This window comes from Gadus macrocephalus, chromosome 6 (genome assembly GCF_031168955.1).
Source record: "Gadus macrocephalus chromosome 6, ASM3116895v1".
NCBI lineage: Eukaryota > Metazoa > Chordata > Actinopteri > Gadiformes > Gadidae > Gadus > Gadus macrocephalus.
The window spans coordinates 9,999,377-10,024,224 of NC_082387.1; the positions used below are offsets into that span (position 1 = coordinate 9,999,377).

Below are 24,848 nucleotides of genomic sequence, written 5' to 3' on the forward strand. Positions count from 1 at the left end.
TTACTCATATATATATATATATATATTTTTTTTTTTTTTAAATGACATTCTGACATTGTTATACATTGTGTATTTGTTAATTTGCAAGGTCCTTTCTCTCAAATAAACTAAACATAATACTGTAAAAAGTAGTTATGTCCACCCCACATACCTTAATATTTTCAGTTAAAGTGCAAGTTCTAATTCTTTGCACTGGATTTATTATGAAATTCCTTTTTGTGTCACCAAGTGGTAAATGTGATCTGTGCACCATTATTCGATTTCCTTTTGACAAGAGAGCCTATTTAGACAAATGTAAAACAATTACAATAACCAGAAAGTGGATGATGCAGGCCTACTATGGCCCCATGGAAAGATAAAGTTATCACCAAAACATTCATAACTCAAAGCTGATGTTTTACGTATAGAAATCAAGACATTGTTAAAGTAACCTAACTCAAGATTCCAGACATAAGCAGAGGGAACAGACCTTAAATAAGAGTTTGAATCATTTTAAATCAAGAACATCTTAGATTTATTAGAAACACTTGATAGCATGCTTGGAAAATAAACACACAAATAAATAACCAAAACAGTATGAACGTCATTCCATGAGCAATAGGCTCAACACGAAAGGAAACTCCAAAGTGAAATCCACTGAAGTTCAATTAAAGGAGGATAACAGAAAAAAAACAAGATCTCTGCAGTACATCTTAAAACGGGGAAAAGGGTTAAAACCAGCATCACAACATATTCACATACATTCAGTAAATTGATGCAATAAAACTAAAATGACTTGGTCATATTACTTTCAGGAAGTACATAGAATATTATCTGTAGTGTTTGATTTGTACTGAAAGAATCAATTAACATTTAGATTTCTTATCAGCATTAACAGGCTGTACAGCTATAGTTGAATCACATTTCAATTGTTTGTCACGAGCATCAATCAATCAAACATAACAAAGCCAAATACAAGGCACACTGAAATGCTGATTATTATTTCACCTCCATCCCACCACATCCCAACAGCAGTTACTATTTTTTGTTTGCATTTGACCTACTAAAACGTACAACAGATAGGATTTTAAATCGACATAGCATTATCTGAATTGGGCTTATGAGTGTGGCGTTTAGGAAAGTTAAATGTTGCCTTGAGAAAGTCCTCATGTTCCGCATTTTCTCATGCAAGAGAACTTAAACATGACAGACTCAACTTAAAGTGCTAAGATTGTGTAAAATAAAGTAGTTTTGGGGTGCAGGACGAGTCTCAACTGTCTCAAAAGACTTCACACCAACTGTATATTAACAAAAACTGCTATAAAACATTTAGCAACTTTGAAAAGTTTTGCATTATTTGTATATAAAAGAACCATTTTTGTGTTTTTTCTTTTAGTTTGCTGGGCAAAAAAAAAAAAAAAGTGGGAATTCTTAATCTCCAAAATGTTTAAAACGCCTCAAACAGTTTTTTTGCGCATGATTTTCTCTGCCTCGCTGCCATTGGCTCGTGGGCTTGAGACCACTCCCTGCATCGCTGCCATTGGCTCATGTGTTGAAACTCTGGTTGTAGGAAGGTGGGGCCTCTGCAAATAGAAAAAAAGCTTTTCAAATTGTGCTCTCAGTCCTCATCGGCCACCGACTCCTCTCAGTGGCCGATAGAGCTGCATAGGCACAGTTTCACATCGTCAATTATTCCCGCTCATTACATAACCATCCTAAGCCTTCACTTTACCTAGCAGGTTATTAACACTCTTGTTAGCCAAGTAAACACACAAGCTACACGCTGTAAAAGCTGTTGTTTTAAACTGTGGGTCACATGACATAAACGACGAGTCCCTGACTTGAAACAACAGAAGGGAGTGGCTCACGAGATGATCACAGTAATCATTATCTATAAAAAGATATATGTGCACGACTACATGCCTTCCGTCTCATGATTTAATCATTATAGTGTGGTCAAATACAGAAAAGGTAATCATTCTATCCAACTTAAGAGCGAGAGATAGAGACGGAGAGAGCGTGAGCCAGAAATAGCGAGAAATATTTGACATATTAATGAGGATTTATGGCTTATTTGACTACAGTACACATAACATTGTGTGGGTTCTAGGCCCATCCATGCCCGTAGTAGCCAGCCATGAGGTCAAGGTCATTTCTTTAGAGCGAACAGAGCTATGAGAGTAGTGTTGCCCAGAGGCCGTATTCTGACCTCAATTGAAAAGAAAATAACATTAGTGTTGTATTTACTGATGGAAAAAGCTCTTGGAGATTGAAGATATCAAGCTTAAAATATTTATTTGAAACGATTAAGTCTAACTATGTAGGAATAGTTTATTAAGGAAGCTACTTGTACTACGTTACTGACAACGTTAACATGTTTGCTTAGTTAAAAAAGGTATGTCATGTAACATTTCCTCGGTCAAATATCTTACCCTTTATCCCCAATTATTTTTAACTATGTTCAAACCTTAGGAATCCCATAGTTTTAGTCATGGTCACGGGCCTTTACATTTGGGCGCATGTCAATGGCGTCATATGTCCTTTGCCCTCTAACCTCCGGGGAAACACACAAAAACATTTGTATCCCTGGAGACCTCATTTATTGATACATTTCAATTCCGATCTAGCTTACTGCGCTGCACTTTACTTACGGCTATTTATTAGTTATGTTTTGCATCTCTACAAGAGAACCATCTCTGTGGTTTCTGTTGACTTTTTTTAGCGCAGACTACTTTTTTTTTTGCTAAGCGTTGTTGTGATAAAAGGTGTGCGAAAGTTTCCACCAAAGTACACATATGGAAAGTTTGTTGAATCTTTGTTACATACAGTCTATGTGTGTTACAGCCACACCAATCCATGACTGCGGTTGCAGTTCTGCAGTTCTTTTCCTGCTCTTTTCTGTTGTAGAGCTACCAGCAGCATACACGTCTGAACAGCCATTTTAATCTATTTGGAACCATTTGAAGCCTGAGACATCTCCGGTTAAGTTCGGCTATTGTTTAGGGAAAGGTACTTTGTAATTTTCAAATTGTGTATAATTATTGACACTGACAGCTCTTTAGAGAGGAGTGCTGTTGACCGACCGTCTCCTTGGCAGGTAAACACTGCAAAACAGACAGGACTCATAGCCATGATCAAGTCTTTAATTCCATGCCTCACATCGCAGTAATTCAGAGTTAATATCTATAGAATATCCTACATCTTTCCTGCTTAAAAAAAAAACTAAAATCAGTATAATCAAAATGGACGGGGAACACGGTAATGCTTACAGTAACTTAATAAAGTTAAAGTAACAAGGTTCAACATGTTCATAAAGTAATTTTTTGTCTGTGATGACCACGGTTAACAGAACTTTGCTTCCCCAGGATTAATTCCCCACGTAACATTATCTACAGCTGTATATAATCATTATGTTATGCGGTGTAACCTTACATCAGTATTAAATGACGTTAAAGTGAATGATCGTTACGCAAATACAACTTTAATACATTGAGTCGTCGGTGAACATGATTTTGTTATCGCGTCAGATTGATTTTCACCAGCAATGGTGGTGAAGACAACCACCCACATTACTTCAAGTCATCTAACTATTTATTTTGTTATTGCTTTGATTGAGAGGCCCCTAGCGGCAGAAATAACAGATACCTTTAACTGTCTGAGGATACACTGTGCGGAACAGTTAGAACACGGCTGGGGTGGAAACCGCAACTCTCCGGCCGTATGCTGCCGCTTATTTGTTTGCAGCGTGAAGTTATTCGGCCGAATCGTAGACCTAATACAATTAAAAGATCCCCTCTCGTAGTGTAACCACGCCGACCCCGACCGATTGGGTACTAACCATTAGGGTAGGAGGCAGACTGATAATCCGGGGGCAGGATGAGAGGAGAAGGGGACGGCATGTTAGCGTTGCCCTCAGAGAAGATGGGTCCACAGCTGTGCCTGTTGTTCTGGGGGAAGGTGAGTCCCGGGGCGTAGCTGAACGAATTGGGGGACACGGGCGTGTGGGGGCTCAGGTACCCCATCTGGGAGTAGCTCTTGGCGGGAAGGGCCTCGCCGTACGGGGGCCACCCCCCACCCGTGGCCCCCTGCCCCCCGTCGTCGGGAGGTGCGCTGGCGGGGACATGGAGGGATGCTCGGTTGGGGCGAGGGGCAGGCTTTGGGGCGGTGCGCGGGGGAAGGTTGGGCTCGCCGTCTGTGGTGGAGGTGGGGGTGGGGCTGGAGGTGGAGTCAGTGGTGGTGGGTTTGGAGGTCCCCTTCTTGTCCAGCGAAACGTTGCCGATGTGAATGGGCAACACCAGGGTGACCTCTGGAGACTTGATATTGACCTGAAACCACACAGACTAGACTTAATACTGACCTGAAACCACACAGACTAGCCTTAATACTGACCTGAAACCACACAGACTAGACTTAATACTGACCTGAAACACACAGACTAGACTTAATACTGACCTGAAACCACACAGACTAGACTTAATACTGACCTGAAACTAAACAGACTAGACTTAATACTGACCTGAAACCACACAGACTAGACTTAATACTGACCTGAAACTAAACAGACTAGACTTAATACTGATCTGAAACCACACAGACTAGACTTAATACTGACCTGAAACCAGACAGACTAGCCTTAATACTGACCTGAAACCACACAGACTAGCCTTAATACTGACTTGAAACCACACAGACTAGACTTAATACTGACCTGAAACCACAGACTAGCCTTAATACTGACCTGAAACCACACAGACTAGCCTTAATACTGACCTGAAACCACACAGACTAGACTTAAAGGGGAAATATCATACCACCAGGTGTGAGTGTGATTAGCCTTACAAGCCGTTTCGAAAATCTGCCCCATATGACATCACTAGTGGGCGTGTCCACCTAGATCTGTGCAGGATAGATCCGTCTACCAGCCTTCCCAGTGGACTGAAGGAAACGATGCTCATCTATCCAGCACAGATCTAGGTGGACACGCCCACTAGTGATGTCATATGGGGCAGATTTTCGAAACGGCTTGTACAGCTAATCACACTCACACCTGGTGGTATAATATGTCCCCTTTAATACTGACCTGAAACCGCAGGGACTAGCCTTCATACTGACCCAAAACCACACAGAGACTGGACTTAGCAATGACCTGAAAAAGGTTTGGGTTCTGCTTGGTTTCTTACTTTAATGTAATACTCGATCTTGATGAGGTCACAGCCGACCAGGGAGGACTGGGGGAGCGGTGGGACGATCATGTGCTCCGTCCACTCCGCCTCCTTCCCCGGTTTCACCGGAGAGCCCTCCACCTCGGCTATCGCCCGCAGGTCATGGGTGGGCTTCTTGGTCTCATAGCTCACTTTCTGTTTGGGGGCAGGGGGGGGGGGGGGGGACGACACAAGGGTGGGTAAATCGAACACCACCAAACCCGTACACAATACATTTAAGGATTTGTTTTGCGATCAAGGCGAGTTGGATTTCACTCCTTATTGTTCACATCCAACAAATATAGATACAAAGAGTATGTGCTACATTATTGATTGTACATAAACCTGGATCATGTACATTGGCCATGGGTAGGTAGGCAAGAGGGAGGTTGAATGTTACCTGCATGAGGCTAGCCACCACCATGCTGGTGGTCTTGCCGGACTGGTTGTGGATGTTGACGGCGAGTTTGATGACCTGGCCGGGCGTGTAGCCTTTCATGTCACTCTCCGCCTTCAGCACGATGCTGCCAGACTTCACCAGGAGGTAGGTGAACTCCCGAGTCACCGCCGACACGTTGGGCCCCTGAGAATGAAGGGTTGATTTATTAGACGACAGACAGAGAGAGGGGACATTCAGGGGGCTTCACATATAAAACGAAAACACATTTTAAAGTACAATGAAAGGACCATGTAAAAAGACAATCATTAAAAGGGGACGGGAGGCGTGATAGCCACACCCCAGCTGAGGTTTTTCGGGGTTCGATCCCAAATGTCCCTACACGCATCCTTGAGCAAGATTCTCCAACCCTCTCTTAAATGTAATGCATACGACTTCAGTATACGTCACTTCAGAAAGGATCATGCCCTAAATCACTGAATTAAACGTATCAAGTATTTATGACAAAGGCTATTCACAGTGCAAAGACAATCATTAAAAGAACAATGTCATATAAAAGTTTAATAAGTAATTAATAAAACAAGCCAGTGTAGTCATACTTACTAACACAAATGTTTTGAGTCATGATTTAGGAGTACTTTATGAGCCTGAATTTTTCAAGATATATAGTGGTAGATAAAACTTAAAGTTGCCTTGTGCAGTGTTCTTTTTGGAAAAAGTTTGCAGAGTCAGGTTCGCTTGTAACTCACTTTATTTGGTTCGCTATGATATCTATGAAGCAAAAGGAGAGGAATTGCATTAAGCACGCGTGGAGATACACTTAGTAGGGCATCTGATGGATGCGTTACCTGGAGCGTTCTGGCCCCCTGGGTTATGTGTTGTGACTTTAATACTGGGCAGGCGTGGACTCAGTCATGTGCTCTGAATGGCTAAGCATGGTGCTGAACACCCGCCTCCTGGTTACCCGTATGTGTACTGTGTGCTGATTCGCATGTGTACTGTGTGCTGATCCCTTGCGGCTATGTGTTTGCATTGCAACTTGGTTTGTGGCTTGGTGCTGACCTCTTGTTGCTATGTGCGGGAATTATACTTGTTTTTGTGGCCTTGAGTGTCTGGGATTCTCGAATACCTGGGCCGCTCGTGTCTCTAGAATTGACCCATGATGTATGAGCCGGACGTCTCCCAAGGCTCAGGAGAAAAGATGCAAAAGATGAGAAAGAAGCCTTTCTAATTGCCAAGGACACGGACGCCTCCCTAGGCTCAGGATCCCTTCCTAGCCTGAGCAAGTAGCCTCTCTAATTGGCAAGGACATATTTGGGCTGTTGGTATGAATGTGTGAATTATGTCACACTTGTCATTCTTGGTTAGGGAGCAGTCCCATCCCATCACCCAACAAAACATTATCTATAGCTGTTTGGGTAGGTGGCTCATCTAAATGGCAAGCTGGCAAGTCATTGATATGTTACTCTCCGCACTTTAATTTGCATGCAATGACAAAAGGTGACTAATCTTAACGTGAATACATCTTTGATACTTGAACCCGTCAGTGACCATCATTTCCGAGTCAGATAGTTTCTCATGATCCCGCATTACAACGTCATGGATTTGATTGAGCAACCCATTGGGCTGACCTTTGATGACAAGCAACTACGTCATTGAAGTTCAACAATAGATTACATCACTTTTGAAGACAACATATCACACCAACAATCAAACCGCGGTACACCCAGGGCTGTGTTCTTTGCTCACCCGGATTTCCGGCACATCGTTGAGGTTGAGGAGGGTCAGGAGGTAAAATGGCTTCTCGGTCTTGAAGTCCTTGGTGAACCGCGGGGTGTCAACAAATGCCCTCACACGGTAAATGATTTTCCCGTAGGTCCCCTCGAAAGATGTTGGCGCAACGGCTATGTACACACAAAAAGATAAGAGGTTCAAATACTAAATAAAGTCGATAAAAAATTGCTTTGGGCAAAGACCTGGTGCTGTGCTTGTTTTCCGAAGTTTGCTAACCCCTGTCCACGATAAGCAGCAAGGAAACAAAAACGATATACATTTAATTATTACATATAGTATATTATCAAACCATTTGTTACGTGCTTATTTTTTAAATATTAAGGAATCAATGAAAATAATTGACATAACATAGGTTAGTACCTCCAAAAACCTTTAACATGTATTTGCCACACTACAGAAAGAACTATCCTATTATTATGGGAAAAACAACAACTTTATTACATAACATTAGTAGTTAGTATTACAGTAGTACGAATAGTTGGAAAGCAAAACTTGAAGAGAGAGTGAGCCGATATCGCACGTCACAGCGAAGGGAACCGGTTTTGCCCTGCTCAGGTGTTGGTTTGAGGTTCGGTAAGTGCCTTTTTGAAATGAGCTTGCATGATAAAGTTGACAACAATAGAACATTCATAACTGTTTGCATGACAATGGGCTGGGCTTGTTAAACCATGGTATGACTACAGGAGCAGACAAACAATCGTCTATAGATATCCTCCGTTGGTCTGTCCATTTTGTCCTGAAACATTGAATGCCAGGTGACAGGTCGCTCACAGGCGCAGGGTGAAACCATGAGTCGATTCTGCTCCCTTCTGAACAGCAGAACAGGTTTGATGTGTTTTAAAAACTAAACACGCAGTGCTGTTTGATCACGATCAGTGAGTGAAAAAAGTAAACCTAACCTGTGTGAGAAAAAGTTGTGCGTGAAAGGAGTTTGTGCAGTTATTATTATGTTATATCTTGTTGTATCTTGTGATTTGGCAATGAGAGAGACAGAGACAGAGAGAGATGATGGGATTTGTTGTAAAAGAGAGTCAGTGATATTTCTAACAAGGAATGTGTAAGGTTCTATACTGTAACACGATTCAGACAGTGTTTATAGTGATGGTTGAGTAATATAAAAACCAAAAGGTGAGCTTTAATAGTCGTTATTTGGAGTACGCTCCTTCACAATAACCAAGCCATGGCTGACAATATTAATGCACATTATTTTGGAAAGGCTTTTCTAAACCACTGATCCACCAATCCCACCAACACACGTGTGTATGCGCGTATGTGTTTGTGTCGGGGGTAACATGCCACAACATGTCCAATGGACCAGAAAGATCAGGGGCTTTGAGCACCAGGGAGAGGACGGACGGAGGGGGGAGGAATGTGACAGGTGGTAGTTGCTCTTACCGGGGATGAGGAACTTGAAGGGGAAGCTCTGGTCTCCGGGTTTCAGCGTTCCTGGGACAGATGGAAGAAAACAGACGCCAGCATCTGTTTAGCTGTCTCAGGGTTAAACAATGGGGAGTATTGTTGTTGGTCCCGGTTACCGTGACGACGGGATTCACCTTTGGGCTGGGACAGAGACCACAGTGTTCCCTTGGTGACCTCGCACGCAAACACACACACACACACACACACACACACACACACACACATGCACGCTATTCCGGACACGTTTTCTTCCCAAGTATGATTTTGGGTTTAATAATAGGGTGTTTGACTCGCAGCAAAATGGGATTTGGCCCGAATCCCATCGTCCACAGTTTACCTGTAGTCATGCTGAGCAAGAAGACCCTTAACCGCCTTCTGTCCCCTAATCTACTATTTAATAGAGGAACCTCTGTATGCATGTATGTATGTGGGAATGATTGAATACATGTCCCCCTGCATTTCTCTCGAACCATTCATCTGATCTACTTCCCACTGGGTGTGTGCATTGGTGGGGATCCGAGGAAGTGCAGTGTCGACTTATTTTGACAGACGACACACATTCAATTTGAACAAACTTTGAACAAAACAAACAACAAGTGGTGCTCCTGGCAGAAGTGTGGGGGGGGGGGGGCTTCCGACAGACTCCAGCATGTCTTCCACTACGTCGGCGACGGGCCTACACAAGCCGCGTTTCATTGTCTGCCGTTCACTTGGTCACTGTACTTGGTGGCTGGATATTCTACCATTGCTCTGATGCCAACTCCATAATAAGAGGAGCCCCTGTACGTTTGTGTGTCCTGTGGTTTTCTTGAATTGCTCAGAACCCACGGATGAGCTGAAAGAGCTGCTCTCGAGAACGCTGCAAGCAGAAATACAGGAGGCCGAGCAGTTAGCCTATTCGCTACAGGCATTTTTTGAATGGCCACTGCACTCGTGTTTCTATCAATTTGACTAAAAGGGATTGGTGATGAAAGAAGAATGAGGAAGTATTTGATAGTCAAACTAGCTCAATCCTACTTGAATCAAGTCTGGTTCCCGAAACAGTTTCTCTTAGCATCTTTGGAATGCCACAGGGTATCTGTGCGATTGTTAGTATACTACTGTGTTTTATTTTGTTCCTTATTTGCCCTCCAGTTGTATACTGTGAAAAAGAGTTTCCTGGACGCACAATGTTGTTGGTAAAAACATATTTTCACTTAAAAACAATACCACAACAGTCGAGTCACTTGCACAACTCAAGCCTCCCTCCCCAGTCTAGTAATCTAGCCCTCTTAAGGAGCACCGGAATGGGTGTGGCTCAATTAACCTATGAGCCACAGCTGCAGACTATTACAGGGCTAACGGGGACAGGAACACGTGAATCTTTTAAAACATGTTAACACAGTGAAGATGCCATTCACATCTTCACATATACGTTTACCCAATTCCCCTCCGTCTGGGATCTTGTGCTTGCCCGAGACCAGTCCCCCATGGCGATCAAACCGTCCCCTCCCCTCTCATTATCCTTCCTCATGGACGTGGCCCCTTATCTTTATCCGTGTCTAGTGTCTACCTTTCTCAGCGACGGACACGGTGCTGTTGAAGTACTGCTCCTCCACGGCCCAGTCGGTGTCGTTGGCCTTGGTGGTGACGCCACAGAATCCGTTACAGTTTAACTTGATGGCTGCGGGGAACACACTGGTTAGAACCACGTATCAAACACTGAAAAAAAACAGTCTTTTGGTATAAGAATTGGCTAAAAAAAACACCATGGTTAAAAACACTGGGAAAACCGTAATTACAACAATTAACACTAGTTAATACACAGGCTAAACAATAGTTTGAACACTAGTTTAAACACTTGTTTAAACCCTGTTTATACCCTGGTTAAACACTTAAAGCGAGCGTAAATGTACTGTCAAATACTGTTTAAAATGATGGTTAAATATTTAAAACCACATCAACGGATGTTTCCACAGAGATTAAAGGGATAAAAACAAGGAAACTCTTATCCTCCCAGAAAGAAAACCATGCTATCCATTAAGTTTAATGATGAAATCCCAACTCTCACAATAACACCAGTTTCAACAGAGACATTAATCCTATTTGTATTCCATAACTAGCGGTAAACAAGTAAATTACAACCTTCTCAGACACAAGCAGGCATGGGACAGTGCAACGATAACAATAACAGTAATATACACACAGATTAATAATAATCCAGAATTGTTATTTCAGACCGTATGAAGCCTAACTAAAATTGTATTCTATGTGGATAATGTGACATTATGCACAGGTGAGCATTGACTGGCAACCATTTCCATAAAGGTTGCCATGACCGATATGGTTTTGTGAGGTCATCTACTCTCCACTCCTTGAAAAGGAATCTGAAAGGAAGAAGTGGAAACTTCTTGGGCAGTTCTCTAACACCCTTTCACCACTCACACTATAACTTCTGGTGTGGGTGTGTGTGCGCACGCGCGTGTGTGTGTGTGAGTGTCTGTCTGCCTGGGTGTCTGTTCCAAGCAAAATTACAAAAGTAAATGTAAATTATTAAATCCAAATTACATGTAGTTTTAGCCCTTGACGTTTACGAATGTACCCTTACACACCTTAAAACACCTCGGCGAAAGCCTACATGCAGGTCGACTTGGGGCAAAGGCATACGATTGGCGACCAATGAGATGCTTTGATTTCAGTCTTTCTCATCAATGCAAACAACGAAAGAATACGATTTTAGGAAAATCCCAATTGACCCTTGTCATATCCACCATTGGCTCGTTATACATTTTGAGGGGGTTTGAGGGGAGAAAACGTAAGCTAGAACAACTGTCAGGGTCACATGTCACGGTTAGGCTTTACCTGGCTCATGAAACCAGAGGTAAACTGATCGTCACGAACATAAGTTTCACCACACGTACCGAAGACCGGCTTTTCCAGACCAGGAATGTACACAGACCAGCCCTTCTGAGCCAACGCAGCCTATATCTGCCTATAGCAAATTTTCCAATTCATTTTTTTTTCTTCATTTGACGTCACTACAAATACAGTACCCATTTTGACATTTAAACAAACTCTCAACCAGCTTTGAAATACGTTTTCACCATTTTCTTCTCTTGTAGCTAGTCATTTTCAGCAGGTTAATGAAGCCAACTTCAAAACCATCCTACTCTAGATGTTTACCATCAACAAGGGTCTATAACTTACACATATTATATTGCTTTGCAGATTGCTCAAGTTTCTTTTCTCAAGTAAAGCTTTTTTGAACCCCTAATGATAACAAAAAGGTGTGGAACTGGACGGCGGATATCAACAACGAGTGCTACCTCGTTTCTGTCGAGAGGAACACACGGGGTCAGATGTAACACCTGTGCGTTATGGGACCCCGTGTTTAGGACGTTTACGAATGTACCCTTATACACCTTAAAACACTTCGGCTATACATACAGGTCGACTTGGGGAAAAGGCATACGGTTGTCGACGCGGGAAACGAAAACATTTTTGTAAAACAAAAGAACAAGTTAAAGAAAAAGCCATATTGAACAGACTAGAATCCTGGCCCATCGTCCAACCTGGGTGGTTATTTTATTCAGTCCACTCCACCCATCAAACGGATGGTCGTCGCACTTCCTTGTTTTGACGCTGGTGTTTGCAGGTGCGAAACAACATGGAAACTCACCTTTGCACGGCATCGATTGGGTCACTTTGAATTTCAGGGTGCCGGAGATAGAATCCCCTGGACTATAAACCACTTTGTTTTTGTCAAAGGTAATCTCAAACTCCTGGATTTTCCCCATGTTTCTGCAGGCCACCACGACACGGGTGGCACCAATCTTACTGAGTCACCTGTGCTCTCAAGACAGACGCGCCTTGGATACTTTGCCCCTTGCTCCACCCCTCGGCCTGACGTCACCTGGCCCCACCCCTTGGCGTGACGTGAGGGCCACACTCTTCGCGCAAGTTTCCAAAGTTCAAATAAACAACAAAAAGGTTATTGATAGGAATCTAAAATTGTTCTCCAAAACCACAACCCGATCAGTACGGCTGCACTTCATTGGCACCAAACGAAAAAAATAAAAATTATGATATTTTTAGCAAATGTATCTGCCTGTCTATATTTAGCATTATTATCAATGTATTGCCCTAAGGGCCAGTGGGCGAATATAATCGGTATAAGTGAGGTGTACGTTGATTTCTGCTCTTAGTTTGATTGCTCAGCAACGGTCAACGCATACAATAAATATAAAAATTCTGATGATTCTGTATTTTTAGTACCCCCGCCTAGAACCTGCTCATATACCTGTTCAAACCAACAATAACAGATACAGATACAGATAACTTTATTGTGCTCGGAAGAGTTCATTTGTTACAGTTGCTCAAATGAAGGCAGCAACATCAAGGTTAAAATAATATTATACACAGCTAACAATATAAACACAAATAACAGCATACAGAAATGTTCTAATCATGGATACAATATGGATCTAACCAACAGCAGAATGTGATTAAATATGCTTGTATATAAAAGTGAACTGTATATGTAAGTGCAGCTCAGTAAAGTAAAGTAAGGGACTCTAAAAGTAAGGGAATCTCAAATCATAAGTGACTCTAACTAGTTTCTAGTTCGCAGAAAAGCTTGGATTTTGTTGCTGGACCACTCGCTGACCAACCCTCATTAACGACAAGGTGTGCGCAAAGTTGTGTGAGCCGAAGCCGTACAAGATGGGGTCGAGACAGCAGTTCACCCCGGTCAACACCCAGGACACGTAGTATCCGGTCTCAGCCCTCAGGAGACCGGGACAGTCTGAGGGGTAGAACGTCTTCAGGACCACCCCCATGGTCCTGGTGACATGAAGCGGGAGGAAGCACACGGCGAACGTCACCAGACACGCCGCTATCTTCCTCTGGGATTTGTACCGATTGGCCCGGCCTCGGGCGGACTGGTTTTGAAGACGGGCCAGCGTGTTCGCCAGGCACCAGTAGCATCCGAGGGACACCGAGAACGGCAGCAGGAACCCGAGGGTGAAGAGCAGCAGAGTGATGTACAGGAGGGAAACGCTGAGCTTCACATGGTGGATGCTGAGACAATGCTCCTCCTCCTCCTCCAGGCTGGAGGGGAGCACGACGGCGAGGACGATCGCCTGGATCAGGAGGAGCGACCACATGCCCGCGCACAGCCTCCTCACGAAGGGCTTACGCTTCATGCATGCGTCCTTGTTGAAGTGGACCACCAGCGTGTAGCGGTGCACACTGATAAGCATGAGGAACACGGTGCTGCCGTAGAAGTGGGAGCTGAGCAGGGCGATCATCGCCTGGCACAGGAAGCGGCCGTAGGGCCAGTGGCTGCCCAGGGCGAGGTTTGTGGCCATCATGGGGACGAGGGGCGTGGCCAAGATGTTACTGAGCGTCAGATGGAACTGCAGCAGCGTGCCGGTGCTCCATTCTGGCGTCCGGAAGCAGAACACCCAGAGGCTGGCACCGTTGAGGAGGGAGCCAAGCAGGAAGACCACACACAGGAGCACAGAGAGAGACAATTCTTGGGGTAGAACCTGGCAAGGCCTAGCATCGCTTCTGTTCCCTCCAGATATGTTCATGAAGGAGTTGGGAAATCTGGAATATCAAGGAAATGGCAACGACATCAGGGCATGTTACAAGTATTCATAAGAAGAAAAAGACAGCAGGCATTTCTGCAGAAACGTATGGCCTCAGGGTGACCTGAGTTTACCCACCCTGAGTTATGGCCCATGGACTGGACATCCGATTGGTCCAGCTTCTCCCAGCACAGAGTCAGGTCACTGCAGTTCTTGATCATCATCGCTTACACACGTCTGGCCTGCAGGTACAGAAGCCATTGAGTGACCCCTTGTGGCGTGTTCAGACTGGCTTAGTAAACAAGCTGCTGCAGAGTAGTTTGAGGAATACTTCACCAAATGTACTTAATGTATTTAATTCATAGCCTCTTTATTAGGGGTAGCACTTCTATCAAGAATGACTTAATGTAATATTGAGAGGTGACCCTTCCGTCATGTTGACGCAGAACATGCCAGGAAAATCCCCTCCACCCCCCAGAGCAGAGAACCCAGACTCCCTGGCTGGGTCAAGCAATCAGGCTTTTGTTCACACCCCTCAGCCAATATGTTCTGGGATTGAAACCCAGTGTCTGCAGTGTACATGTAGGCATCCTTATGACTTTTGCCATGGCCTAGCCCCTACCCGCTCATCACATGTATATGAAGCAAAATCCCTGCCTGCCTACCTAATGTCTAAATACAATGAGTAGACCAACAGTTGGGGTTTCACGCCACCTAACTTCCAATGCACGTTCTTAACATTTGGATCAAAGTCTGATGGGGAAGAGATGCTTTTCAGTTCCGTTTATTATACTATTAGTTTTACAATGATACATCCAAAGCGACTTCCAATAAGTACATTTGTCAGAAGAAAGAGAAACCACAATATATCTGTCGGTACAGTAAGGATGTTCATATTTATATTTATCCTATTTCTTTTTCATTGTTAATTTTAGCTGGCAAAGGTTCTGCTAATTAGGAGACTGACTATCAATAGTAGGCCTACATGCATACTGACCCGGGAATAAAGTCCCTCCAATTAAAGTTGGATAATTATTTTGTACTTAATTTCATTGTCGTTTTTTCCTCTACTTTAGGCTTATTGTATATTCTTCCACTATCCTGTAATAAAGTACGGGTTTAAGGTCTGGCTTGATTCCGTAGGCGAAGTCGTAGGCTAACAGTAAATGAACTCACCCAGAAGAAGCAGCCGATACGAACCGTTTACCTCTGTCACTTCTGTGAAAAGAGCCTACTGAGGGGTGTCACATCTACCAAGTGACATGAACTTTCATTTCGCATTTTTTTCAGTTTCATATATGGTATTCCACCACACCTATCCAACAATCACAATAAGAAGTATCACTGTCTCTGGCAGGAACAAATACCTGCCAAACCTCAGCTACACCTTTTACTTTTGTTACGCAACTATGGGTCGGAGCAGTCAATGTATATGTGTCTATGGTTGACTCTCACAAGGAACTGCATCTGTAGGATTGAGTTAGCTAGCAGGCAGAAGAGAGGTTATAAGGAACCTAACGAGGATATTAACAAGAGGCAAGAGTTTAACGAGAAGGAGCCCAAAATATGTATGATATTTTTTGCACATAACACATTTCCTTCACATATAATCTTTGTAATTTAGTAGACTGCTCTTTAATCCAAGCAATATAATCAAACAATTAAAGATAGGCTACAGTGAAGAGCAGCCTAGGACTTAACCTATGTTTATCTCAGTGATTACATGCGTTACACATTGTATGATGTGAGCAATAGGTTATATATGTTAATTTCGTTCTCGTTGACCGATGCAGCTGGTTGGTCGGAACTTCCAGTGGTATAATGTATTTGAATATTCATGTGCTGGCACATTTGGATGCCAACATGAATGGCAAGACTTATTGGACTCATAATAAACAAGATACCTCAAATAAACCCCAACTGCTGTAAAATGTAACGTGGACCTGTATTTCATTGAATTACCAGTCTGTGAGGCATCACAGGCTTGAGAGAATGCGGTAAACACGTCTGCTTGTTTCTACAGGTCTATTTACAGGGAAGGCTACAGTAAATTTGCATTGCCATCTCTGTCGTGCAGGTAGAAGTGGTGACACGCAAATCTGGACAACCGGAAACCGTCGATAGCAACGTGAAACCAACACAGCTAACCCATATGGGGAGCGTACCTATGTTCCCGGGACCTATGTTCCCCACGCCTATGTTCCCCGCTTTGTATGTGACCGGGAAACATATGACCCTGTGAGCAAATCTTTTTTCCGTAGGATGTTAGGGACAAGTACCGTCATTTTCGCCTCTGATTCGCCTGTGATTGGTTAGAATGGCTCTCCTCCTATTGGTTATGGTTAGGGTTAGGTCTAGGGTTAACCCACCCCCTAACCCATAACCATAACCCTAAATCTGACCCTAACCCTTTGCACATAAACATTTTACTTTAGTTACGCAGCTATGGGTCGGAGAAGTCAATGTATATATGTTTATGGTTGACTCTCACAAGGAACTGCCTCTGTAGGATTGAGTAAGCTAGCAGGCAGAAGAGAGGAAATAAGGAACCTAACGAGGATATTTATGAGAAGCGAGAGTTTAACAAGCATAACGAGGAGACAAACAAGGAGGAGCTTAACAAACCCAACGATGTGAAACCAAGCAAGCACCTTAACGAGCCTAACGAGGAGGAGCCAAACAAGGAGCTTAACGAGCCTAACGAGGAGGAGACAAACAAGGAGGAGCTTAACGATCCTAAGAAGATGGAGACAAACAAGGGGTAGCTTGGCTCAAAATAAGGAATGGATTCGGGCTTAATAATGTTAGATTATTAAAAGTTTTTTCTCAACAATATATTTATTTACAGAGTTTTTCTTGCAAGGCAACTCTTGCTTTTTAAACAAGACCAATTGCAGAGAATATGGGCCTGACAACATCTGAAAAATATATTTGGCCCTAAATAATAATAATATTAATTCCAAACCACACATTTATTTAAAGGAGACATATTATACCACCGGGTGTGAGTGTGATTAGCCTTACAAGCAGTTTCGAAAATCTGCCCGATATGACATCACTAGTGGGCGTGTCCACCTAGATCTGTGCTGGATAGATGAGCAACGTTTACTTCAGTCCACTGGGTAGGCTGGTAGACTGAACTATCCAGCACAGATCTAGGTGGACACGCCCACTAGTGATGTCATATGGGGCAGATTTTCGAACCGCTTGTAAGGCTAATCACACTCACACCTGGTGGTATAATATGTCTCCTTTAAAAAAATGGTTCACCAGCCCTTCTAGGTGCTTAACTAACCAATCCCTGTTGGCCAACTCAAGAATGCAGTACGAGTATGAAAACATGTCAAAATGTCTGTTCAGTCCAATGGAGGTCTATTTACAATGGGACTCTCTCTCTCTCGCTCGCTCTCTCTCTCTCAGAGAGCAGCAGCGGTCGTCGGGGTCGTCGTGGGAACTGTGACTGGGTGGAGGCCCAGGTCCAGAGAGGGCGGGGCTTCTTCTGGCTGGGGCGGGCTCTTCTTCTGGGCCTCCAGCTTTTCCGTCAGCTGATTGAAAAGTTCCTTCACTGGCTCACTGCTCTGCTGCGGTTGCAAGATGAGAAGGGAAGGTTTTCTTGTATTATATTTACATACATTACAAACATTCTTTCCCTTTCATCAGTGTACTTAAGGTGATAGAGAGGTGAGAGAGAAAGGTGAATTCTAATAAGAAAACTTGCTTTTGTAGGCTTTAAAAATGCCACACCTTTTGTCTTGCCAATGAAGCAAATAAAATGGACAGAGAGAGAGAGGGGGGGGGAAGAGAAGAAAGAAAGAAAGAAAGAAAGAAAGAAAGAAAGAAAGAAAGAAAGAAAGAAAGAAAGAAAGAAAGAAAGAAAGAAAGAAAGAAAGAAAGAAAGAAAGAAAGAGAGAGAACGAGAGCACACACCTGTTTGGGGGGCTCCAGAGTCTTCACGAGGGTCTCCATCAGGGAGGGCAGGACCTTGTGGTGGAGGTGGAGCAGCATGCGCAGCGCGTGGCGGTGAACGTTCTCCTTACTGGGCCAGGAGGATGGAGGATTGTGTTGATAAAATGGTATGCATAAGGACAAGGTGTAAAGGACCAGCGGAGGTAGGATAGGCTAGGGGTGTTTGTCCACCAGGCGAAAGAAGGTTCCTGGTTCGATCCCTGGCGTCCACGGTAGACATCCTTGAGCGGGATGCCCCCTAACTCCTACCTAATTAATGAAGTGGATCTAAAGATGATTCACCGCAAGTCTCTTTTGGATATGAACGTCTCCTTAATGACTCAATCGTAAAGTACTGAAGACTTAATAGACTACAAAGCAAGACGCTATTCAACTAATTCAAAGAACTTAATTTAAACCGTAGCCAAGAAACAGACCTTGAGAAGGAGGTGAGGAGGAAGCGGTCAAAGATGACGGAGCAGAACTCCTGGGATCCGAACTCATCTGACAGCAGGGTCAGGTGACCGCTCAGCAGGTGCAGGAAGATGTCCCCGAAGGCCATGTCATTGTGTGTGTCCACTGTAACACACACACACACACACACACACACACACACACACACACACACACACACACACACACACACACACACACACACACACACACACACACACACACACACACACACACACACACACACACACACACACACACACAGAGAGATGTAAAATGCATCTTCCGAAGGTGAAGATGGACAGGAAAGTGAGTGAGGGAGATAACATTTAACATAGGAGAGCAGTTGGGAATCCAGAAACACACGGTCGTCGCTATATTGCCGATAGGGTAAGTGCGGTAGTGGGTCAAGCGATCAATATTTGCCGATCAGAAGCCTCACTAAACCCATAGGCTCTCACTCATTTCCCTCGACAGATGACGAAGATGATTCCTTGACGATCAGTGGTGATCGTATCGGATGAACGGATGAATGCTTGCTCACCAAGGGCGGGGAGAAGCCTCTGCAGGGCGTTCTTGTTCCTCTGTTTGGTGATGTGGAGGACGAAGTAGAGCCCCATCTCACACGCCACGCGGTTCTCCTGCAGATACCTGGAGACCAGCAGAAGCACCCCTTAACACCTGACTCTGGTTTACCAATAGAGAGACAGAGCAACACTTATTCGTTTCACATCAGAGGTTTGTATGATGAATATGAAACTCTTTATTGAGCAGCCCTGTATACATGCATATATGCACGTTGCATTTTTATTCAGTGATTCAAATTGTGTAGTCATGGCAAATACTGTATCACTATATCTTGCTGATGGGATATCAATCATTGAGGGGTGTTCTAGTCTGGATTCATCTTGGATGGGCTCTCCAACAGTGATGTCAGTTGAGGTGATCACCTGGTGAAGGAGTCGGGCAGGGCTGTGGGGTAGGCAGGGGAGTTCTTCTCCTCCCCGGGGAGTCTCTGGTCCACCGTGTACGTATGGTCATCCACCACCACCGACATCATGGCGGGCAGGAAGCGTGTCACCACCTCCGGGTCCTAGAGGGCACAGTGTTAAGTTACACAGTAGTTGACAAACGATCTCAGCCAGAAATAGCAAGAAACGGCAACTAGTTTTTCCGCAATTCTATGCATGACAGTAAAACGCACTCTACATGTAGAGAGATTGTATGCTATATTGCTGTGCAGCGAAGACCAGCAAAAAGTGTTCAGGGTGGTGGGAACACTTTCATTCCCGCACCACGCAGAAATACACATGTTGAATTAAATTACTAATTTGTTAAAATCCACTTCTGAAGGCTTCATCCACTCGCTGAAAATAATTTTCTTATACAGAATATCTCGGTAGCGAAACCGGAAACAAGGCGCAACTCTTTCCCTTTCAGGTTTCGGGTTCGACCTAGGCTCTGTGCCGTCTACCCCCAAAAGTTAAACACACAGTAGCACGGCTGGATCCCAGATGTATATGCCATTGGTTGGAAACCACTGACTTTGCCTGACTAATAAAACCACTCAACCATTTGGCCATTAGCTAGTTTGGTTTAGCAGCAACACAAGTCTGAGTATAAACATCAGCTTGGGATTCCTTACCAGTCGGGGCTCTTTAAACACCTGGCTGTCAATCATGTCCCACGCGCCCTGTCCTAGACACAGCATCCTCAGCAGCAGCAGCAGGTCTGGGCTCTCCTGGTTAGGTCAGGGGAGGCGCATAGAGGACCGGTTACAGCAGGAATTCCCAACTTTGGGGTCGGGACCCCACTTGGGGTCACCTGATATGCATAGGGTGTTGTGGGAGATTGCTGACTCCTAAACTGCAGATATTTGATTCGATTTGATTATTCATCCTAGGAAAATAAGGCATAGCGTAGAGTGGGTATAGTGTAAGCACAGGGCCGGCGCTCGGCATAGACGACCTAGGCGACTGCCTAGGGCAGCAAATGCGTTGGGGGCGCCCTCTGGTGGCGCCCTTAATTAGTCAATTAAAATATACGAAACAAACGGAGAAGGGAGAGGGCGCGGGAGCAATCGCCAGGGCGCCCCGAAACCATCACCGTCGCCCCCCCCCCCCCCCCCCCCCCCGCGCCGCTCGGAAGACCTATCCAGGGCTCAAGGTGATTTCGGCCAGCGCCGGCTCTGTGTAAGCATGATGTCACATAGTGCATGACATCATGCTTACTCTAGGCAGGGTGTAAGGGTACCGTATGACATGCTGACTCTGGCCAGGCTGTAAGGGTACTGTATGACGTCGTACTGACTCTGGGAAGGGTGTAAAGATATTGTACGACATCATGCTGACTCTAGGCAAGGTGTAAGGGTACTGTATGACATCATATGTACTCTGGGCAGGGTGTCCTGACTGATGAGCTCCTGCAGGTTACGGACTGTACTCAGAACCAGAGTGTTGCAGGCAAACGGGTCGCACAGGATCATGGACAAGTCCCTGGTAGGGGAACCAAAGAAGGATTACAATCATGCCAACATTAATGATGATTTTGGAAGGAAAAAAAAAACTAGTGCTTCTGAAGGCGATGAAAGAAGTCTTTCACATTTAAAAAATAATTGCTTGTAACCGTAAGGGAAAGGAGTGAGGCCGAGAAATAATTTGTTGTCCGTAGCACAATCTAGTTCAACAGGCAAAAATAACTACACTCGTAAGACACTCACCCTAGAACCTGCTCCTGTCCTTTCTTAACGCCATCCAGGAAGCCCTGCAGTTCTCTGGCTCGTTTGACGTCCACAAACTTCTCCCTGATGCAGGCGTCCAGGCACCAGGTGAACTGTCAAACCAAGCAAAAATGATTTACGCATTGACAGAGGATTATCTTTTATACTCAGATTTTCTTTTTTATTCCAAGTATCTAAATTCCGGTCCAAACTGGAAAAGTATCTACTATCAAAAACGTCAACTTTCAACAGTTGCTCCGAGAGAATTTCTGTCTGTGTGTGTCAACAAACTTGTGAAAAACGATTACCCGTCAAGTGTCTTGCTCAAGGAACCCTTGGCACTTACAATCACGGGAAAGAGGATAGAACCAGTGAATCCTTTGTTGAAATGAAGGTTTGAAGAGTACCTTGTGGCAGGGGTCCACGGAGCAGATCTCGCTGATGTCCAGGTCGTGCAGGGACATGAGCAGCTCGGCACGCAGCGTGCAGTAGTGCACGTTGCGCGTGCGCAGGAACAGCGTGCGCAGGAACTGCAGCACCATGTCGTACAGCTTCACGTTCTTCCCGATCATCTGGGTCAGCTTCAAAACCACCTTTAGGGGAGGAGAACATTACCTCAAGAACGACAGTCAGGTGGCTCATCTGGTAGAGAGGAAACGGTTCAGTAAACTACACTAGAACAACTGGGAGAGAGAAGATAGTTCAGTAAACTACACTAGAACAACTGGGAGAGAGAAGATAGTTCAGTACACTACACTAGAACAACTGGGAGAGAGAAGATAGTTCAGTACACTACACTAGCACTAGTCATGTAGTTCAACTGGGAGAGAGAAGATAGTTCACTAATCTACACTAGCAATACAGTCATTGGTACAATTGTTGAGAAATCAGTTCTTAAACAGGTTAATGTGCATCTAAATATCTTGCGTAAGATGCAATTCTGTATCTTGTTGTTGCATTGTATTTGAAATTTGGTGTATGGTTCATCTGCTATTGTCCTGTACTTTCAGCTGTGACACATGAATGCCCTGTCTGGGATGAATGAAATGCCATCTAATCCGAGAGTGCATCTGAGAGGTTTCATTGTGGCGTCTGACGCGCTGGTTCCCACCTCTCCCTGGCGCCGGGCTTTGGGCGAGGGGCTGAAGAAGTTGTGGAGGACCGAGAGCTCGGTGCTGAACAGCGCCCCCTCCTTCTCCACGATGTACTGCTTGAGCAGCGGTGACACCTCGTCCCCGAACAGCGCTTGGTTGTCCTGCCAGATCTGCCGCTTCACCTCCACGCCACACACCTTGTACAGCTCCTTGTCCGCCATCACCATCTTCAGCTTCTTCTCCGGCACCTGCACAGAACCACCACCACCAGCAGAGTGTTAGGAGGGGGCAGGACAGACTGGTGGTAAGGGAGTATGAAATGTCTGCCATATCACTAAATGGTAGAATAGTAGGAGTGATCGAACGCGTCCATCGAGGGGCACAGTCTAGTGTGTGGGTGTTGTATTCCCCAGCTGAAAGTGGCTGGGGAATTTTTACTTTAAGACATTTGATCCCAAATGTCTTTAAGTATCCTTGAGCAAGATGACCACCTGAACCCTACAGGCTCCTTCATGACCTATTAAGACATATTATTTGACCATTTCCTTATACGTTTTTGTTGTTTTAAATATAGGCTAGGCTATGATGAGTAATTTAATACATCTCAACATTTAGCAAAGACATAAATAACCAAGTCATACTTGCCTTTGGTAGATGTTTCAGCACCTGCATGACCACTGGCTGAATTGAGGGCATCTTGACCAATGGAAAGCTCTTCTCCAACAACTCCTCCAGCTTCCCAAATCTGGAAAGAGTACAGAAAATTACAGTATTTTCTCTCTCAACCGCCTCTTCTCGTTCATTAGCAGGATAATCGTAATAATAATTTTATCAGTTACAAAATTGCCCATCTCAAGATATAGAAAATAGATAAAGAAAACAAAATTATGGCGATAAAACATCATGAAAAATTGCGCTTGGGGCCGAAGCGCTACACCGCATACCGGTCCTCCTCCTTTCCCTCTGCTATGACGGCCACCCTCTCCGTTAGGTTGTCTCGGAGTTCGTCGAACACCGACTGGTGGAAGTCAAGCCGCGGCGTGCCGTGAAGGTCCAAGAACGGCAGGGCGGACTGCAGGGTCGGCAGCAGAATGCCATTCTCAGTCTGTAAGACCACACATCCAAGTCATCAAGACAGCATAACATATTGGGTTTAAATTCAGATACTTGTCGGTCATTGTTGTTTCGGACTTATTACTTATTGAATGCTCGGCAGGTAACATGTGGACATTGGGGATTGAACCCAGTACATTACGGCTGGGAGTCAACAACCATATACTAACTATACTAGACTGTATAGGCCTACCTATATGTATATTATGTACATAAATTAGTACTTGTATATTTACTACAATATATATTACTATGTATGCAAATGCATGCAGAGAGAGATGGAGCTTACAATTAAAACGCATGTTATGTACATATGAGTTCTACTTTAAATCACACAAACATGTACTATAAATATAAATAGCACGCAAGAGAATAACATGGAATATAAATATCGTGAAAGATTATCGATCACATTACCTGGAATTGATCAATAGCTTTCAAAGGCTCTGTGCAGTTTGTGAGCGTTTCTTTGAGGTCCTCGCCATTGGATATACCCAATTCAGGCAGTCCAGCAAACATCTTTGATCGATTAATTTAAATTAACAGCGAGAAACATCGAAAAAGTTGCAACAATACGCTTCAAAAACACCGCTGGACTCGGGCTCTTTCTGCTGTGACACCAGTTTCCGGTGTGGGCGGGTACTGCCGCATCAGTTCGTAAAAACACGGAAAGAAGGGCCAGAGTTCCGCAAAAAAAGCTTTAATAATGAATGATGCTTGAGTAGGGTTATAAAAGCACCAACTTGTTATACGTCGTCAATTAGTGGTGTCCGCAGCTAAGATTTCGCTTTGTCGAATCTGATTCGTCAGACCAGACCCATCGTCCTAAATGATGTATTTTTTGGAACCAATGTGTGGATCATGACTTTTGAGTGGTTCATGTTCTTGTAAATAATCAGATGGCTTATCAGGGTTTCCCCACAGCGGTCTGCAGGCCAGACGCAGCGCTTCCGCTAAAGAACACTTCTCAAGATAGGACGACAATGTGCGCGCAGGTTCATTTAAACATCTGCATTCTATTCAATCGAGAAAATATAAACCCTCATATACTATAATACAGACGAATAATGTACCTTATCATATTATTCATCTATGAAATCACAATGATGACAGTTGCATTGAACTTTTTTGGCTCGTCTTCATTTCAAAATGCTGCCAACTTTA

At 44.2% G+C, this 24,848-nt stretch overlaps 3 protein-coding genes across 4 annotated transcripts; all 3 read right to left on the reverse strand.

Annotated features, from left to right (window-relative positions):
• Positions 1–490: 490 nt before the first annotated feature.
• Positions 491–12,653, reverse strand: arrdc1a (arrestin domain containing 1a). Its single transcript, XM_060054019.1, has 8 exons — positions 12,449–12,653; positions 10,343–10,453; positions 8,767–8,817; positions 7,327–7,481; positions 5,581–5,763; positions 5,160–5,336; positions 3,818–4,304; positions 491–1,562 (listed from the first exon to the last, which is right to left on the reverse strand). The coding sequence occupies exons 1-8, from the start codon at positions 12,564–12,566 to the stop codon at positions 1,525–1,527; spliced, it is 1,320 nt and encodes a 439-aa protein (XP_059910002.1). The 5' UTR covers positions 12,567–12,653; the 3' UTR covers positions 491–1,524.
• Positions 12,654–13,005: 352 nt separating this feature from the next.
• LOC132459470 (P2Y purinoceptor 4) lies at positions 13,006–17,017 on the reverse strand. 2 transcript variants are annotated; one of them, XM_060054026.1, is made up of 3 exons: positions 15,537–17,017; positions 14,499–14,602; positions 13,006–14,379 (listed from the first exon to the last, which is right to left on the reverse strand). In XM_060054026.1, exons 2-3 carry the CDS (start codon positions 14,582–14,584, stop codon positions 13,389–13,391), a joined length of 1,077 nt encoding a protein of 358 aa, XP_059910009.1. In that variant the 5' UTR covers positions 14,585–14,602; positions 15,537–17,017; the 3' UTR covers positions 13,006–13,388. The 2 variants fall into 2 exon arrangements, with proteins under 2 accessions (XP_059910009.1, XP_059910010.1); XM_060054027.1 differs by lacking the exon at positions 15,537–17,017 and having other exon boundaries at positions 14,499–14,820.
• Positions 17,018–17,164: 147 nt separating this feature from the next.
• Positions 17,165–24,327, reverse strand: nelfb (negative elongation factor complex member B). Its single transcript, XM_060054016.1, has 13 exons — positions 24,102–24,327; positions 23,516–23,676; positions 23,217–23,316; positions 22,589–22,819; positions 21,885–22,070; positions 21,478–21,590; positions 21,151–21,253; positions 20,404–20,499; positions 19,709–19,851; positions 19,303–19,409; positions 18,743–18,884; positions 18,288–18,396; positions 17,165–17,941 (listed from the first exon to the last, which is right to left on the reverse strand). The coding sequence occupies exons 1-13, from the start codon at positions 24,201–24,203 to the stop codon at positions 17,777–17,779; spliced, it is 1,758 nt and encodes a 585-aa protein (XP_059909999.1). The 5' UTR covers positions 24,204–24,327; the 3' UTR covers positions 17,165–17,776.
• Between the last annotated feature and the right edge of the window lie 521 nt (positions 24,328–24,848).